The sequence below is a fragment of the Lygodium microphyllum genome, chromosome 27 (assembly GCF_053477565.2).
Source record: "Lygodium microphyllum isolate KBCC chromosome 27, Lygodium_microphyllum_v1.1.10, whole genome shotgun sequence".
Taxonomy (NCBI): domain Eukaryota; kingdom Viridiplantae; phylum Streptophyta; class Polypodiopsida; order Schizaeales; family Lygodiaceae; genus Lygodium; species Lygodium microphyllum.
In genome coordinates this window covers 58888474-58905918 of record NC_141161.1, presented here as the reverse complement: position 1 = coordinate 58905918, position 17445 = coordinate 58888474, and the positions used below count along the sequence as shown (strand labels likewise).

The 17445-nt window shown below is 43.2% G+C and overlaps 1 protein-coding gene across 8 annotated transcripts in view; it reads left to right on the top strand.

The window, feature by feature from the left end:
- Positions 1-17445, top strand: part of LOC148012356 (Metallopeptidase M24 family protein) — a 192094-nt gene that overhangs the window by 103522 nt on the left and 71127 nt on the right. For 5 of the 8 annotated variants that reach the window (XM_087669386.1, XM_087669389.1, XM_087669390.1 and 2 more), the window contains 2 exons: positions 9086-9156; positions 9743-9816. In XM_087669386.1, the coding sequence (XP_087525512.1) occupies positions 9086-9156; positions 9743-9816 (145 nt within the window). Of the gene's footprint in view, positions 1-9085; positions 9157-9472; positions 9641-9742; positions 9817-17445 lie in introns of all 8 variants that reach the window. The other 3 variants (XM_087669387.1, XM_087669385.1, XR_015689079.1) reach the window with 2 other exon arrangements.

Sequence of the window (17445 nt, the reverse complement as noted above, 5' to 3'; positions counted from 1 at the left end):
CTTGTCTCTACTTCGAGGTCTGGAGGAGGTGGTCTCTGTGGCGCCGTATTTCCAGCAGGAAGAGCCCAAGGCATCTCTGGTCCTTGAAATCCATCACTTTGGAGAATGAGCCGAATCCTTCTCTGAACAGGTAGTGGAAGTGTCCTTGGATCTCGTAGTACGCTGGGCACTTGCACATGTAGCGTTCTTTTGTCTTCGGCTCGAGTTGGCAGATTTGGCAAATCTGATCTTCTGGAGGGACGGGATAGGCTCCGTATCTACCTGTCTTGACCCATAGTTGGTGTGAAGATGTACGGATTTGTCCGATGGCGCTTCTGACTCCATGGGACAAGTGTGTGTCCATGTAGCTTGGGCGGGTAATGAAGCCGTTCGGAGATATGTGCAGGAAGTGCTCTCGGTAGAAAGCCTTCTTTGTCCCTAGGTCTTCTGTAGGAGTCACCCATGTCTTGGCCGTGTGTAGCTAAATGATGTCCATTTTGATGATATGGTTCACCTCCTCCCGGTAGGTGGCCTATGAGACAAAATCCAAAGTATATCTTACGATGGGACTATGCTAGAGTAGAACCATATATAGTGTTGTCTCATCGCTAGAAAGAAATGAAAAACCCAAATCTAATAGAATTATGTATAGAAAAATGTGATGGGGACTTTAAGCTATAGCTGATATCAAGGTCTGCACATGATCTCAGCTACATGCGATCCCTAATTATTGTACTGGTATGCTTGGTAGTGAGTGGTCACGTCGCCTGCTACCCCGCCCTTGACTGTCGCATCACGTCCGCCCCTGCCGTTGTCGTCTCCTGTGGCTCCCTGCCCGTCACCCCCCCCCGCTTGCGGCTTGGTGCTTGCTCCTTGCCCCAACCCTTGGCCATTGCCTCCGCTTGTGCCCGTGCCTGCAGCCCGTCGCCTCCGCCTGGTGACGCCGCTCTGCCCGTTGCCTTGCCTGCGGCTAGTGGTGCCCCCCCCCTCTAGTAGCATTGCAGCGTGATAGGTAGGTTCTCATTAGGGACGCGCAATGGAAACCTTTGGTCAGACATCGGTGCATTCTACGAGTGCCCCCTGTGAGAACAGAGGATCGAGGTACAGCTGGGATTCAATAGACAGTGTGAGAGTGAGAGACAGAGCAGTAGAGATAGAGACACACTCGACATGAGCAGAGAGTTAGAGATACAGGACATGCAACGGGTGTTACCACTGTTACTAGGGGTGAGGTACATGTTGTTACCCATGATGATGTAGTTGAGCATGTACTCCTGTCATCTAGTTTCCCTACAACTTTCTTGCTTAGTGTTACGGCCTACACCACAGATTGGCTATTGAATTCTATGGCATCTTGTCATGTTACTCCACATAGAGCATGGTTATCGACTTACAAGGAGTTTGATGGATGCATTTCTTTGGGCCTTGAGCAGTCTTATGCTATTGTTGGAAGAGGGGATATACACCTAGCTTTGCCTAATGGGATTTCTCTTATACTCGGGGATGTTTTACATGTTCCCATGCTCAGTAAGAGCTTGATTTCTGTCAGTCAGTTGCATAATGCAGAATATACTATTTCTCTTCAGGATAGGTCATGGAAGATCTGTCGTGGTTGCTTGGTTTTGGCCAGAGGTTCTAGAGTTGGTTCTCATTATCCAGTGCATGTCTCTCATGTGGGAGATTCTATGGTTGCAGTTATCCGGATACCACATGCATTGTTATGGCATTATTGCCTATGCCATATGTAGCACAAAGATAGAGATATTGTCTCGTTTAGACTCATTGTTGCCTCCTATGTCACTTACAGATCTTGATGCTTGCCTTGATTGTACCCTTGGTCCTTGTAGAGTCCCCTTGGCTTATGGTGATCGTACGAGGCATGCTCCTGTAGATCTTGTTCATTGTGCAATATATGGACCTATGCCTTCCCAGTCACTTGGTGGAGCGTCGTACTTTGTGACCTTTTTTGATCATGCTACCCACCATGTTTGGGCTTTTTCCTTGGTGCAGATTGAGGATGCTGCTATTATGCTTGACAGGTTTATGGATTCTGCTGGTAGCATGCTTAGGTGCTTGCAGATAGATTATGAGAGTCATACTCTCTCTCCCAACTTTCGAATCTCTTGTCAGCAATATGACATTGATTTCTTATGCCCACGGTATTATGGGATTGCTCCTGGCATGTGCCTGAGCTTATAGGCAAAGGTTGCTTTTGTGCTTACCATAGCTGGGGTATCTTATGGCTTTTGGACTGAGGCCCTTATGACGGCAGTCTATTTGGTTAATAGGGCGCCGTGCTTGACCTTGGATGGTATTACACCCCATGAGGCATGGAGTGGCATGCAGCCCTTCTATGATTACTTAAGGATGTCTGGCTCGCCAAGCATATGTACATATGCCACATGAGCCTATGTCACGTAGATGTATCCTCCTTGGTTATAGAGATGGTGACTGTAAGGCCTACAAATTATGGGATTTGGATGCCGAGCAGGTCATACGCAGCTGTCATGCTGTCTTCTATGAGACGCAGACACCTTTCAAGCCTCTTGATGAGCTTTTAGTACGCTTTATGGCTGATTTTACAGCAGCTATAGTGCCATTACAGCAAGCTTTTTATGCTGAAAATGAGACACTTATTGGCCCAAATGACATAGCTATGCATAGCAGTCAGGGTCAGGATGTTGGTGGTCAGTTGTTAAATTCCTTGTAGGTTCATGAGAGCTGTTTCCTTGTAGTTTTGCACACTGGACAGCCAGCCATATGTTAGTCTTCCACTTCGCTGAGGCCACATGTAGTCTTGCTGAGATGTTGGCTCTCATTTAGTGATTGACTCTGGAGAGTTTGACTGCTCTCCGCTGTCTTGTATGCACCATGCTGATGCTATGCGCGACTCTGATGCTTTACAACCGTACATTGATGAGTTGTGCTTGCTTCATGAGAAGCATTCTTGGATTGTTCCATTGTATGGAGCTTTGGGATCGCTTATCTCCTTGATGTCATGGACTCAGGGATGCTTGACTCTTCTTCTGCAGAGGTTCCCGACACTTCTTGCACAACTCGCTTTCTGATTGGGCATTGGGTGAGATGTAATGATTCCTCACCTTGTCTTTTTTTTATTTTCTTTGTTTTCACTCCCCAGCCACATTGGCCTTTTAGTGGGAGGTTGTTGGGGTAAAAGGCCTCTGGGCTTGCCCATGTACACTATGACCGCCCATTCTTTAGTCATATATAATATGATAGTGTAATAAGGCTGTCAGTTCATTTTGGACACCACTTACATGGTGTGTGCTTTTCTCTCCCGCATCTTCCTCTTCTCCTTCTCCACTGCCATTGCATCCCCTTCAATAATGGCTTTGATTCAACTATGGTGCGGCTTTCTCTGACGTGGTCTTGGTACACGGGGTCCTCGTGCTTGAAGATGTGAAATGGATCTATCTAATGTGACTCCATGGCATGGAATGAGAGGTGTGTGGCAGGATGGCTCTATCTCCACAAGTCTAGCAGTGTCAACAAGGTTGGATCTATGAAAAAGTTCTATCACTGCTCTTTGTGTGGGTCCCTCTGGGTGAGTTGGTCTCGTGTCTTGGATTAGTTTTGTGCAGCACCTTTGGAGCTCTAGGAGGAAAAGACCTAGGCATCTATGGTCATTGTACTCCATGACATGATGAAGAGGTCCAAAGTCATCACGGAAGAGGCAGTGGTACCGTCCTCATATGTTGTAGTATACTTTACATTTGCATCTGTGATGCTCCTTTGTCTCGGGTTCTTGGCTACAAAGTTGGCAAGTCCTATCCTTTGTTGGAGTATATGTCCATCTATCTGTCTCGGTCTGTAGCCTATGAGAAGAGGAATGAATCTCTCCAATAGCAGCCCGTATGTCGTCAAAGAGATGGGTGTCCATGTATGCTGGCCAAATAGTGAATCCATCATTAGAGAGACATAAGAAATGACTTTGGTAGAACTCCATCCTCCATCCTAGAGGGAGTGGTGGGTGGATCCATGTCCTTGTTGTCTCAATCTTGGAGATATCAGCTTTGATCACTTGGTTCAGTTGAGAGGAAGTGTAGGGCAAAAAAGGTTGTAGTCAATATCCAAACCATGTAGGCTCATCTAGATAGTCATCCATGAAAACCAACAATTCTTCTTGCCCTTTATTACTAGTTGTCTAGATGAAGTTATTGCCAATCTGTAGTATGTATGCCATAGGAGATCCCATAATTTGGGCCGAAAGGTGATTGCTCTGAAGAGTGCCTAGACTTGCCATTGATGCTCCTCTCAATGTAAATCATGGACTAGAGAAGGTGTCTCCAAGATAAAGATATTCCCTCACAGGCTCCACTATGTCTTCTCCAAATGTGAAGTGGTACATGGATCTAGTCGCCCGTGCTACTGAAGTATTGAAGACCATGGTTTTGGTCTTTCCAAGGTTTATAGTGAGATCTCTATTTCTACAAAAGATGTGCAAAGCATCTAGATGGTGCTACAATCCCTTTGGTGAATCTGGAATAAGAACGATGTCATGTGTATACAATAGTTATAGTTTCAATAACCCTGATACACTCACTCTAGTTCCTCCATCTCAGTCAATGTATATATAAACCAAACAATGTGGGTAAAAGAAGGTATTCTTATTTCACTCCTATGGTATTGTCAATCCTCTCTGATAGGTTCCCAAGTGCTCGTACATGGCCTGCCATGGTCTCATATAATGTACAAATACCCCATCATATACCTTTTGGCACTTCAACGTCTTGTAATCTTTGAATAATGCGTGTATGAGGTAATGTATCAAAAGCTTTCCAAACATCTACGAAGTAGCAATAGAACCTGGTCTCAAGCTTGACCCTTAATAATGGCCTTGAGTGGGAGGATATGGTTTAGCGTGGTATATCTACATTTGAAACTTGCCTGTGCTTGTGCTCTCTTACCTTGCATCTCCGTCCACTCACGGAGTTCATGTTCTAGTATGGATCTAGATATCTTGGCCAAAGTATGGCCGATCATGAGAGTCTTGTAGTTGCTAGGGATCAAAGGATCACCACTCTTGAAGAGTGGAATTATAGTAGTATTTGACTAGCTTGTGTTGAAGATATGTACTAGTATGGGCGCTAGTATGTCGCAAGCATGTGAGGACACTAGCCCATCCTCATCCTCTGCCCTCCCATTTTGTAATCAATAAATTGCATCCCTAACCATTTCCCAAGTGAAGAAAAACCACTATGTTGGCGAATAGGCTTGTGGGGGGTGCATAGGTGGCTATCCTTGTAGATCATACAACTATCTTCCATAGTCAAGCCAAACATTTAGTGATTTAATCTGTATGGGGGCCTATCTTTTATGAAACACTTCCATGCCTCTTGCTATCTCGTCCCAAAAATAACTGGTATATCTCTGCTTCTTCTTTGGCCAAGTAGTCTAGCTATTTCTTTTGCATAAGGTGTTTGAAGAATGTCCTTGCTTGAGGATGTGTTGGAGTTCCTAGCTCTCCTCTCTATAAGCTACCCTGAGTGACTCTGCACTCATGATCATACGAGCTATTTTGGGGAGCAGTGGAGAGTGTGGATCTACATCGGGGCAAGGTGTGTGGAAATGCGTACATGGCTGATCTATGTATGGCTTCTACTAAGTCCCTTGTATGTTCCTTCAACGATTTGCTTAAGTCCAATGTATGTAAATTATTTTGTAGAGAGCCATTGTAGATGTGTGAGGTGTCTTCCACAAGGTGGTATTTGGAATGTTTAGAAAGGCATGGTGTTCCATGTTTCATATGTCCACAAGAGAGCATGAAAGTCAAAATAGCATGTTTTGCTGCTATGCCAATTGGTTGATGGGTTTGACTCATGCCTATGCTCACAAAGGAGTGTCGGTGATCTTTAGTATGACATTGGGGCACTTTTTACTCTCTGTACGAGAGGTTTCTTCCCCCAGATTATTTCTTTTATTTTATGTGCCTATGTTATACAAGTTTGGGCATTTATTGTGTTTTACACTCATCGGGTGTGGACACTCTTTTACAACCCTAAGGTTTAAGGGCTGTACTTTGTACTGGCATCTTACACTTCAGATTATTGCATTGGGTGTCATGCTCTCACACTCTTCAGTGTCAACTGTACTCTCAACTGAGCTTTGATCTCTGTCATTCCTCTCACACTTGGTATCAGAGCAGAGCTTCAGCTCAGCTGACCTCTTGGCCATTGTCAGAAGCTCCTCACTTATCATCAGTAGCTCCACTACCACCACCAGTTCCACCAACAGCTGTTGGCAGCCTGGTGCCACTTGCCGCACCTTCCTGCTCTGTTCGCCTGCCATCCCAGCTGAGCCACTTGACTGTCTTTGATGCCAGCACCATCACCTTCTCCGTCAGGTCTTCTAGGTCCGCCCACCAGATTTGGCTCTGCATCAACCATATGGGAGGTAAAAAGAAAATTTTTTCTCAATTTTTAATTCAGATTTGATCCTCTGGAAGGGGCTTTTGCCTAGGCAGGCAATCTCTGTTCGAGTATGTGTCTAGGACACAATTACTACATAGATTTTGTGAATTTGGGTTAGAAATTCGGGGCTTTTGCAGTCAGCTAAGAGATTGGCAAATGTACATCTGTGACAGTCTGAAATAGACTGATTTCGTGCATTTTGAACAAGAAATTTTGGGGCTTTTGCATTTTCAGTGTTGCTGAGCATTTATTGCACCTTGGACAGCGTGCATTTCAGATAGTTATTGACAAAGTATGATTATATTTGCTAATTATAACAAAGTACTTGTTGTAATTTCTGGAGACTCTGAGATTTCCAGGTTGATCTAGCTTGAGATATTGCTCTTTTGCTCTCTCATCAATGACATTTATAATGGCAAATCAGGGAGGTGATGTATTTACATATGTATCCAAGGAGGATAGGTTGGATGGCAACAACTATTCGCTTTGGCCCTTCATGATGAAGAATGTGCTGATTGCGAAGAATCTTTGGGATTATGTCAGCGATGAAGAAGTTAGACTTGGAGTTGTGGCTCCTACTACTCCTCCAAGAGGACGTGGACGACCAGCAACTGAGCCTGTTCAGCCCGCTCTTGCTCAGCCACTTCCCCATAGATCAGTAGCACAAAAGGCATGGGATACATAGGATGCACATGCTTTGTTGTTGATTGCGTTGGTAGTTCAACGGTCTATCATCCCTCACATTCGGTCTACAGCTTCTTCACGAGAAGCATGGCTGATCTTAGAGTAGATGTTTGCTGGAAAGAACGAGACATGCATCTCTTTCTTGAAGATAGAGCTTGAGAGTGTGAAGATGGATGAGGGTGATTCTATACAAGATCATTTAAATAAAATTCAGGACTTGCATGAGCAACTTTTGAATGTAGATGAGTATTAATCAGATGCGCAGTTGGTATCTACTACCTTGAACTCATTGCCGCCCTCGTATTTGGCCTTTCATACGGCCTTGAACTTCACCATGAGGATTTCTCCATAGCCACTTACTTTCCTTCAGTTGGTCTGTTTACTCTTAGAGGAAGAGTAAACAAGAAAGAACAGTGGAGTGGATGTTATTGCCTCTGAGCACGCTTTTATGGCAAGGTAGAAGGGCAAGGGCAGCCAAGCTAAAAGTGCTCTGCAGAGCTCTAGGACATTAGGTGCTTCATTGAGTAGCAAGAAACAGAGGGGCACGCAAGCCAAGAAGGGAAAGTGCCACTATTGCAAGAGGCCAGGACACTACATCGCTGAATCTAGAAAGTGCATAGCCAAGGAGGAGTTAGGGACGTTTGTTTTTGATGCACCTTTTGCTGCTACTGAGTCCGAGTCCTTTGTTGTAGACAGGGACTATTATTTTTACACATGCAATTATGACTCTTCTTGGGCTGATAGAGCACTTAGCTCTACTGAGGATGCAAGCACATGGTTTTCTGACAGTGGTGCTTCCAAGCACATCACATCTCACAGAGATTTGTTTGCTTTTGTTATTGCAGCCCCAATTGTCAAGTCTGTACAGTGTGCTAACAATGCATCATACCTTGTTAGAGGCACTGGGGATATTCTGTTGGTATTCTCTGCTTTCAGGATGCCTTGTTTGTGCTATGCATAAAGAAGAATTTGTTATCTATTTCTTCTTTGGCAAGGTGTGGTTTGCAGGTCACCTTTGATGATGATAGATGTGTGGTCAGAGATAAGGAACACATGACTTTGGTTTCTAGGAGCTGGACAAAATGCACTTTCCCACATGTACCCCTGTACGTTTGGTAGTCAGCTAACTTTACATTGGTTTGTTTTTGTATACATGGCTATGTCTATGTTTTGGAAGCTCTCTTCAAAGTAATGAGCATGCAAGCATAGGGATCCATTACAATTCCATACTGACATCCCAAGTGCCTCATAGGCCTTGTACCATCATGCGGTCCTTTTGTTAGTGATGATGACCCATCCATCCTTATAAACAGCCCATTTTCCCTCTTTGTGGGCTTCAAATACTTTGGGCATGTGTTCTCTCTGATGTGCTATCTATGCTAGGGTGAGATCCTCATCCAAATAAATGTTCTCACTTTTGAGGGCTCTCCTCTTAGAGAGGAAAGCCGTTTTTTTTCCTCTTTATCCCCAAAGCGAAGCATTAAGGCTTAAAAGATGGTAGATCTGATTCATTGAAGAAGATTGGAGTCTCAAACAAGGAGATGTTGGAGGGTCAGGCTGTATCTTCTCAGCTGGCTTTTGGTTTACCTCTTGTAAGGATGGGCCGCCACAAAACTTTTGGAGAACAGTTAGGAAGTAGATGATATAGTTTTTGCAAAAGGTGAGTAGACCTGCTTCAAGAAGAGATATAATTTCATTGTCTTTGTTATATGACTTTAACACTTTCAAGCATCAAAGATCTGAACCTTGGGGCTGATTCAGGAGTTGGTCAAGATACTTAACCTCATAATGGCTCACTACATTTCTGATCAAGTAATCCATTAGAGAGATTTGTATCCATTTCAACTTTGAGAAAGTCTTTTAGTAGAGAGGGTTATATAATTTCTAGCACATTTTTTGTCAGAGAGTAGTGACTGCGAACTGGACTAGAATGTTTAAAGCAGGCTTTGTATTTGTTCTCATATGGATCATCCTGATTGTTATTTTTTCAGGACACTACCTTGGATTGGATGTTCATGATTGTGCTTCTATTAGTAAGGATCGTAAACTTGAGCCAGGAGTGGTAAGTCTTTTTCTCTACATGATAATATCTAATTCAAATGGACTTGGGGAAATTGTTTGGCATGCTGGCACAGTAGTCGCTTTTCAGAATGTTGCTAATGCACCATGGGATTTGCATGCAACTGCAAAGATAAACTCTGTCTCAAATGCAATTTAATGAATATGTCCTGTGGAAAGAGATAGCCCAGCCGGTGTGACCAATATACATTAAATCTATTTCTTTTGAGGAAATATAGATGTGAACATGGTTAGGCCATATATTCCAAAAGTCCACTGAGTGAGGATTTCTGCTCTTCCCTTTTCTTCCAACTGCACAGGGAAAAAACCCAAGGCAGAATAATAAGAAATGTGAAAGAACCAAAAAAGCTCCTATATTAGTGGAAAGAGAATACCAAAAAAGGTTAGTATGTTGAAGGAGATACACGAAAAACTATCACATACAACAAGTGAAGGGAGAACCTGTCCGAAGGCAGCATTCAACTTGAGTATGGGATATTAATACTTCAGCATGCACAAAATACAGGTGTAGAATCTGGGTTTTGATAACAACCTGCACCTAAACAAGAAACTCTTTTTTTAAAAAACAGGTAATCACCATTGAGCCTGGCTTGTACATTCCAAGAAGATGTGACTTACCAGAAAGGTATGCATGTAGTATCATGTAAGTGCTGGTTCATGTTGTGCAATAGATAAATCTTTGTTGCATAGATTTGTTTCCTACTGTTTTGGTTTTCTTTCTCAGAGGGTCTTCCTCACTTATTGAAATGGTGAAACCATGTTAAAACTATTCTCGTAAGTGTTTTGTAACTACTTTTTATCAGTCTAGTGCTGATTTGTGTTACAGTATGCAACCCCATCTAACATATAAGGAAGGTTCATGTACTCTTATTTCTGTAAATACTAGAAAGTCTCTCTCTCTCTCTCTCTCTCTCTCTCTCTCTCTCTCTTTTCATAATGGGTGGTTGTATTGAAGTATAGGAGTCATGGCAGTGCAACAGAAGAGATTGTTGTATGCCAAGAGACTAAATCCTCCTTGGGGAGAAGATCAACATGTTGAACCAGATCCAACTGCCAATGAAGAAGGCCTTTTAGCCATAGTACGGGGGAATTTTGGAAATGGGGGAAACGGAAACAGGAAAAATTGGAGGTTCAGAGTTTTTTGCCAAATTTTGGAAACGGGGAAACAACTTTTGGATTGTATACTAAAATAAATACGGTATTACGTGGATATATAAATATATCAATGCCTACAACAACATGTGTCCAAATTTCATACAAAACTTTGAGTCTTTATGTCATATGATTGAAATCATGATTCATTACATGTGTCATGACTCAAGAGTGAAGAGTCAAGACTCAATGGTTAAAACTTAAGATAACTTTACACAATTAAGGCTCAGTTTTCAAAACTTAAGGCAACAAATTGAATTATAATTTATGACTCATGAATCATCTTTGATTTGAAGAGCAATGAAGATTGATATCAAGAACAGTGAAACAAGATGTATAATAGGTAAAATCAAGATACAATGATATATGTAACTATGTTACGTGAATAATCTGTCCGAACTCTAAAGTCTAATGAGCACTGAACTTTGGGTACTACTAACTTCTCAGTCTCAGCTTGAGTCTCAAACTCTAGCTCTGACTATTTTTGTGATGCACGACCACATGTGGCCCTTGCTCTAGTGACTCTAGGCCTCCTCTGTGCATGAGTCTTATGCACCGGTGCCGATAGCTCCTCATAGAGTGTGGAGTAGATATCTTGCTCCTCCTATGGTATCTCCGAGATGTCACACATCTTCTCCATATCAATCTTGTTGACATTCACGTGTAAAGGTGAATAAGACAAAGATATGACAGAAGATTCAATACGTTTTATGTTCATTCATATCATAATTTACAATTTAACTTTCAAGCAATTATAAGTATCAAGGTTAAAAAGTTAAATATACATAATACTATTCATTACCTATTGACTTGTGAAGCCTCAGGAGACAGAGCAGTCCTCTCAAGAAGCTTGAAATTGTAATGGAAAAACACTAAATGCTTCAACTCAGTAGTTGTGAGCTTGCTCCTCTTTTTGATGTGGAAGAGGGTCTTTGTGCTCCAGTTCCACTCAACAGGCCCTAAACTACAATCTTATGAGAGAACATGAATGACAATGTATTTCTGTTTAAATTTAAGAGATTGAGATTAGGTAATTACTAATAGGCAATCCACAAAATCAACATTTAAGTAGGCAATAGATCATAGAACTTGTTATCTTGGTTGCATAATGCATTAGATTATCAAGATTCAAAACATAAAAGTCACTAGTCTCATACCAAAGTAGGAGCACAATTGCTAGATTTTTTATACCAAGAGACAAGTTGAAGTGCTTTCTCTTGAAGCCTAGCTGTGGATCAACCAAGATGAAGTGAATAATTGCGAAATGCCAGCAAATCATCCTCTACTCTCCTCATCATATCTAGATCATTCCCAGTGAGGCGTCTCGTGTATTCCGTGAAGCTCTTTTCCAATTCCTTGCTAGTGTACTGCTTCTTACTATACCAAAGGAGATACAAGATATGCACAACAACATGGATTGATTTATGAAACCAATTTCATCGTGTATTTCACACTACACAAATCTCATCAATCCTTGAGAGTAAATGATAATGGATTATATATAATATAAGTTAATATAAGTTAGAAACTTAGAAGTTAGAACACTCATTAATGAGTTGTTAACACTAAATATTTATAGATGTAAAATGTAAACAATAACTTACTTGTCTTGAAACAAAAAGCTATTGCAAAGTAAGGTCTCACTAATTTTATCTATATAATAATAAAGAAGGCCCAAAGTACTCCCCTCCACATTAGTGATGCACAATATAGTGTAAATAGAAGTGAGACTTGTCACCAATGCCTCTGTCTCAACTTACTAACTCTCATTTAAAATATTGCACCTAAAAGCAAGAGCTTTTGGAGACTCTCTCATACTCTTCGTGAGCCACTCCTAGCATATAATGATTTGTATCAAATTTGGATGGGCCCATATCAACCTCTTTCATACAATAAATATATAAGAAAATCTAGTGGTAAAGGGCTTCAATAGCTCAAGTGTACTATTGGCTTGAAACATACTTGTGACAGATGACGTCTTCTTCATAAATCTTACGTTGCTTGTTATTGTTTTGAAAATTTCATCCATCCAAGATATTTGTCCAACATCTTCACTAAGCAAATCAAGGCAATGGGTGTTGAGAAACCCTTCACCCTTCACCTGTGGCTTGCGTTTTTGCGTTTTGCGTTTAGGATTTGCAGCCCCAAAAAGGAGCACCATCCTAGACTAATTGTGCCTATTTATAGACCACTCTCTCATTCATTCCTCACGGATGATTCATTTAGTCCGTCACCTCTTCTCTCCAGTCTCTCCAGTACCCTCACACCCCTTTAGGAGGACATTGCGGTTCGTGGTTCATAGCTATCTTCATAATCTTCCTTATGCTACGGCACCCTTGGTCCCTTGTATCACATTCACTCCATGATTCGGAACTTCATCATTCCATTCATCAGAGTTTCTTCTCTCTTCTCTTCTCTTCTCCATATTTGCCAAGTTTACTCTGTGTTCCTTCCCGCAAACCCTACTATCTCGCTGGTACGTCATCTTTTGACATGGTATCAGAGCTGGATCTACTCACCTAGAAGCGAAGATCCTCCACTCCAGTGAAGGCCAAGACCGGTGGGGGGTTCGACATCCACTTCTCTTCTTCTTGTGTTGCATCAAAATCTCGTTTTTGTAGATTTCAGGTGTTTTAGCTTACTGCCCACACCCCGTTCGCGGATCACATCTCAGTTGAAGTTGTCCATTGCTGTCTCCATCAGTTGGCGCTTGATTTCCAGCCCTCTTCACGCAGTTTGGAGCTGATTCCAGCCATGCGATTGCTGTTCCTGTGCAGACTTGCTGCCGTATAGTCTGCCACGTCATCACAGTCTTGTTGCCTGCATTTTTAGTCTTTCTCTCTTCTCACTTGCGTTTTTTTTACTGGTTGCAGTCTCTTACCGCCGCTGGTCACATTCTCCTCCCACTGGCAGCTCACTTCCAGCCATTCCACTACCCTCCCACCCCTTGAGGCACATTGTGGTTCGTGCTTCACATTGCTCTCACACCCCTTGAGGTGGACATTGCAGTTCGTGTTTCATGGTGGCTGATCTCTTCCTTCTTCAGCAAGGCACACTGGTATCCATGGCTTCTTTACCAACAGATGACCAGACTACTAGGTGCTCCTACTGTGGCATCACCGGACACACCACCGATGCTTGCCGACTTCGAACTTTGCTCCCCACCCCTTCGAAGTACATGCGTCTTCCACTAGGCACTGCTTGTGCCACCTCTCCTTTCTGGGCCACAGAGATCGCTCTGCATCGGCTATCAGAGTACTATGCTCAAGGCAATAAGAGGCATCCGATGCGCACTAAGTCCTCTCGAGCACATGGAGGGTCCATTGGCGCTACGAACTCTTGGAGATCGTCGCAATGCCAGCGGCAGTCTTCTCCCACTTATATTCATGTAGAGTGACTTCCACGACCTACGGCTCTACAATCCGCTCCACCGAGAGACAGTGATTGTTTGATATTGTCTCCTCATGAGTCTGCTTCTTTGAGAGACAGTGGCTGTTGGACTCCTTCCCCTTCTAAGGCTACCCAGTCTGCTCCACTGAGATACAACGATTATTGTCCCCTTATTGCTCAGTTTGAGCATCACCTTTCAACCTTGCCTACTCAGGGTCGAGAGGCTACCTCTGGGAGCTCTTCGGCACCCCAGACACCTTCTTCAGCACAATTGGCGGCACTTTCTTCGTCATAAGATATTTTGGAGTTCGTGATCCATGAGTTTTTGGATTCTCTATCTTCTTCAAAGGGGGATATTACTTATTTGCCCTTAGAGGGGGCATCTACTTCTTCGACTTTAGCGGGGGCCCCTCCATCTTCCACCTCAAAGGGGGAACCTACCCCGCATGAAGTTCTTCACCCATCCTCTACTTTCTTGGGGTGGCTGTCTTTGAACAGTCATCTCTTCTATTGATACCCAAGATCTTCAGGTACCACCTAGATCGGGACCTCAGAGGTTCAGCCGCGACTTGGTGATGAGGCCTTCGTTTTCCTTCTAGCATGGATGCACGGAGCTAGTGGCTTCTTTCCCGAGGTTGAGTTTCGGGTTCTCCAGTTCACTTTGTCTACTGCTCTTTACTGCAGGTTCCCTTTCCGGTGGAAATCTTGGATCTTTGGGATCCTCTACATCTTCTTCCTGCTCTTCTTCTTACCTTGGTCACTTGGTCAGCATGGAGCCACCTCCCGAGATTGAGTACGGGCATATCCTTATGGTTCTCAGCACCACACAAAGTCTGACATTCCTCCTATGCATTGCATGTTTTCATCATCTTTGTACTAGGGCGCTTGGGCAAGTGAACAATTTTCCCACGAGGGACATTGTCCAAGTAGCACCTGCTGTATAAGCATTGCATCTTCACCTCACTCTTCTCTTGTTCCCCTTTTTGGGCCTGTGAGTGGATGTTGAGAAACCCTTCACCCTTCACCTGCAGTTTGCGTTTTTGCATTTTTGCGTTTTGCGTTTAGGGTTTGCAGCCCCAAAAAGGGGCGTCATCCTAGACCAAGTGTGCCTATTTATAGGCCACTCTCTCATTCATTTCTCACGGCTGATTCATTCAGTCCGTCACCTCTTCTCTCCAACCTCTCCACTACCCTCACATCCCTTCAGGAGGACATTGCGGTTCGTGGTTTGTGGCTGTCTTCATCATCTTCCTTGTGCTACGGCACCCTTGGTCCCTTGTGTCACATTCACTCCATGATTCGAAACTTCATCATTCCATTCATCAGAGTTTCTTCTCTCTTCTCTTCTCTTCTCCATGTTTGCCGAGTTCATGCCGTGTTCCTCCCTGCAAACCCTACTGTGTCGCTGGTAAGCCATCTTTTGACAACGGGATGCACAGAGTCCATACTATGCTAGGAATCTTTTCCTCAAGCATATGTCCCATACGTATACAATTGCTTTTAGTATTTGTTACCACGTGCACCACATTTTGGACTCCTATGTCCATGATGACTTGTTGCATGTTCTCCCAAATGAAAGCTCTTGTGATGACAAGACCTGAGACAAAGGTATCGATGGCATTAATGAACATGGTGCCTTTGCACAAAGACACCGAAATATTGTATACATTTCTTGACCATCCATCACATAATATTATGCATCCATATTTTGCTCATATCTCCTTCAAGGGCTCCACTTGAGCCTCTATGGATGCTTTTTCCTTTTGAAGTTCCCGTGTATGTAATGCATTCTTAGATGGGCTTTTCCATTCACACCCTATGCGGCTCACTGACCTGATTGTCTTTTTCCATTGATGAAAATCATATTCGAGGCTGATCTTGCCTCATTTGACTTTTTCACCCAACTTTTCAAGTACAACATCCTCAAAAAATCAGCTAGTACCGCAGAAGTATTCTATCCTTGAGAGCTAAACGTGGAGGAAGAGGGCCTAGTCTCATTTTTTGAACTTGAGCAGGGATATCTACAATTCCATGGGGTGATCACCTTACCTTGTTGATCAAAGCTAGGCGGGCAGGTGGATCTCAAGAACGCTCAACCTGCGATCGCAATGATGTGGGCTGCTTTGAGCTAGAAGGATCCATGATAGTCGCATTCGGCACGTCGAAAGATTTATCCTTTCTACATACATATGTATGGAAAGAATCCTGGGCGCTTGACAATGGGAGTTAGCAAATTCTAGCAAATGGTCCCAATCCAAGTCTTGGGAATCATCAGAGTTATTAGCTGTTTGCACATGCCAACGTGGCAAAGACTGAGAAGGGATGAAATTCTCAGCAATCATCATGAAAGCATTTGCATCATGTTTGCTGCATTTCATAGCAGGCTATGTATCACGGCATGGAGCCATTTCCTCAACCATCTCTTGAGTGCATGGGACCATTTCATCTTCTACCTTTGAACTTGGCTCAACAGCTTTAACCACGTGATCCATGAAAGCTATATTGAGCTCAAACACAGTGACAAAAGAGTTTTCTTTGATGTGGTGACTTTATCTGCTACAGACATAACCTACCCTTGTTACTAATCTAACCAGTGTGCAACATGATCTAGTCTGATGTAATTGTGACTTGCAGATGTGGTGGAGTCACGTGGCATGTTTTGCTGCTGACTTGCCCAAGAGTTCCGCCTGTATGCCTTGAGCTGTTGCCCACAGGTTGCAAAGAGTACATAGAACAAATTCTTTCTTTTTCCGTAATAGGTAATTATATTAATTATGAAAAAGATACAAGATTACAGGATGCAGGGTGACTGTACACCATCATGCATTTCTTTTTTGAGGAAGCACAAAAGTCACATGAGAAAAGAATTTAAAGGAATATAGAAATCAAGGCAAGGTTAATGAGGAGACCGCTTGATGCCAAGGTACTTAATTCACACACACGCGCGCACGTGCACGCACGCACACACACGCACGCACGCACGCACGCACGCACGCACACGTTGTAGGCTTGCGGATCTCAGATTGAGCGCCTATTTCCTAGGCTGCTTGTGTGAACTGTACTTGCTTGCAGTAAATCCACAGTTCTGTACGCTACCAAAATGTGTAAAAATAGTGTGCTAGTCTTCTTGTAGAGTGACAATCAAACCAAGACCACCACACACCTATGGTCTGCAGATCGCGGTCTTGGAAGGTATATTTTGAGTTCAAGGTCCCACAGGAATGCAAATGACAGCACTCACAGCTTTGAAGGTCACACTGGTTCGAGAAGGCATATTTATGCATGTCGCCTCACATGCTTTTAGCCATGGTTATTGTGCACATCAGTCTTCTTTTCCACTAGCATCTCCTCTCAAAGTTTCGAAAGGCAGCCACTTTCAAAGGGAATGCATTACAGTGGTGGTCCACTCTTTTGATGCAAGGTAGAGCACTGTCAATGTGGGTACAATTCAACCAAATGTTTGCATCGAATTGGTTGACAAGTACCTTTGAGGTGGACATCATGACAGCTTGGAATAAGCTGGATGCTAAGTAATATAAGAATTTTGAGCAATATAATAAGAAGTTTTGGGATGCATTATTGCCTATTACTTCTTATCGCCCCGTACCCCTTTATGAGCAAGTGGAAAAATATGTTTGTGGGCTGCCCAAAGGAATCAGGGATTTTTGTATTAAATCCACCGTGTCTATCATGTCTCAGCTTATAGAGACTACTGCTACACCCGATGCTT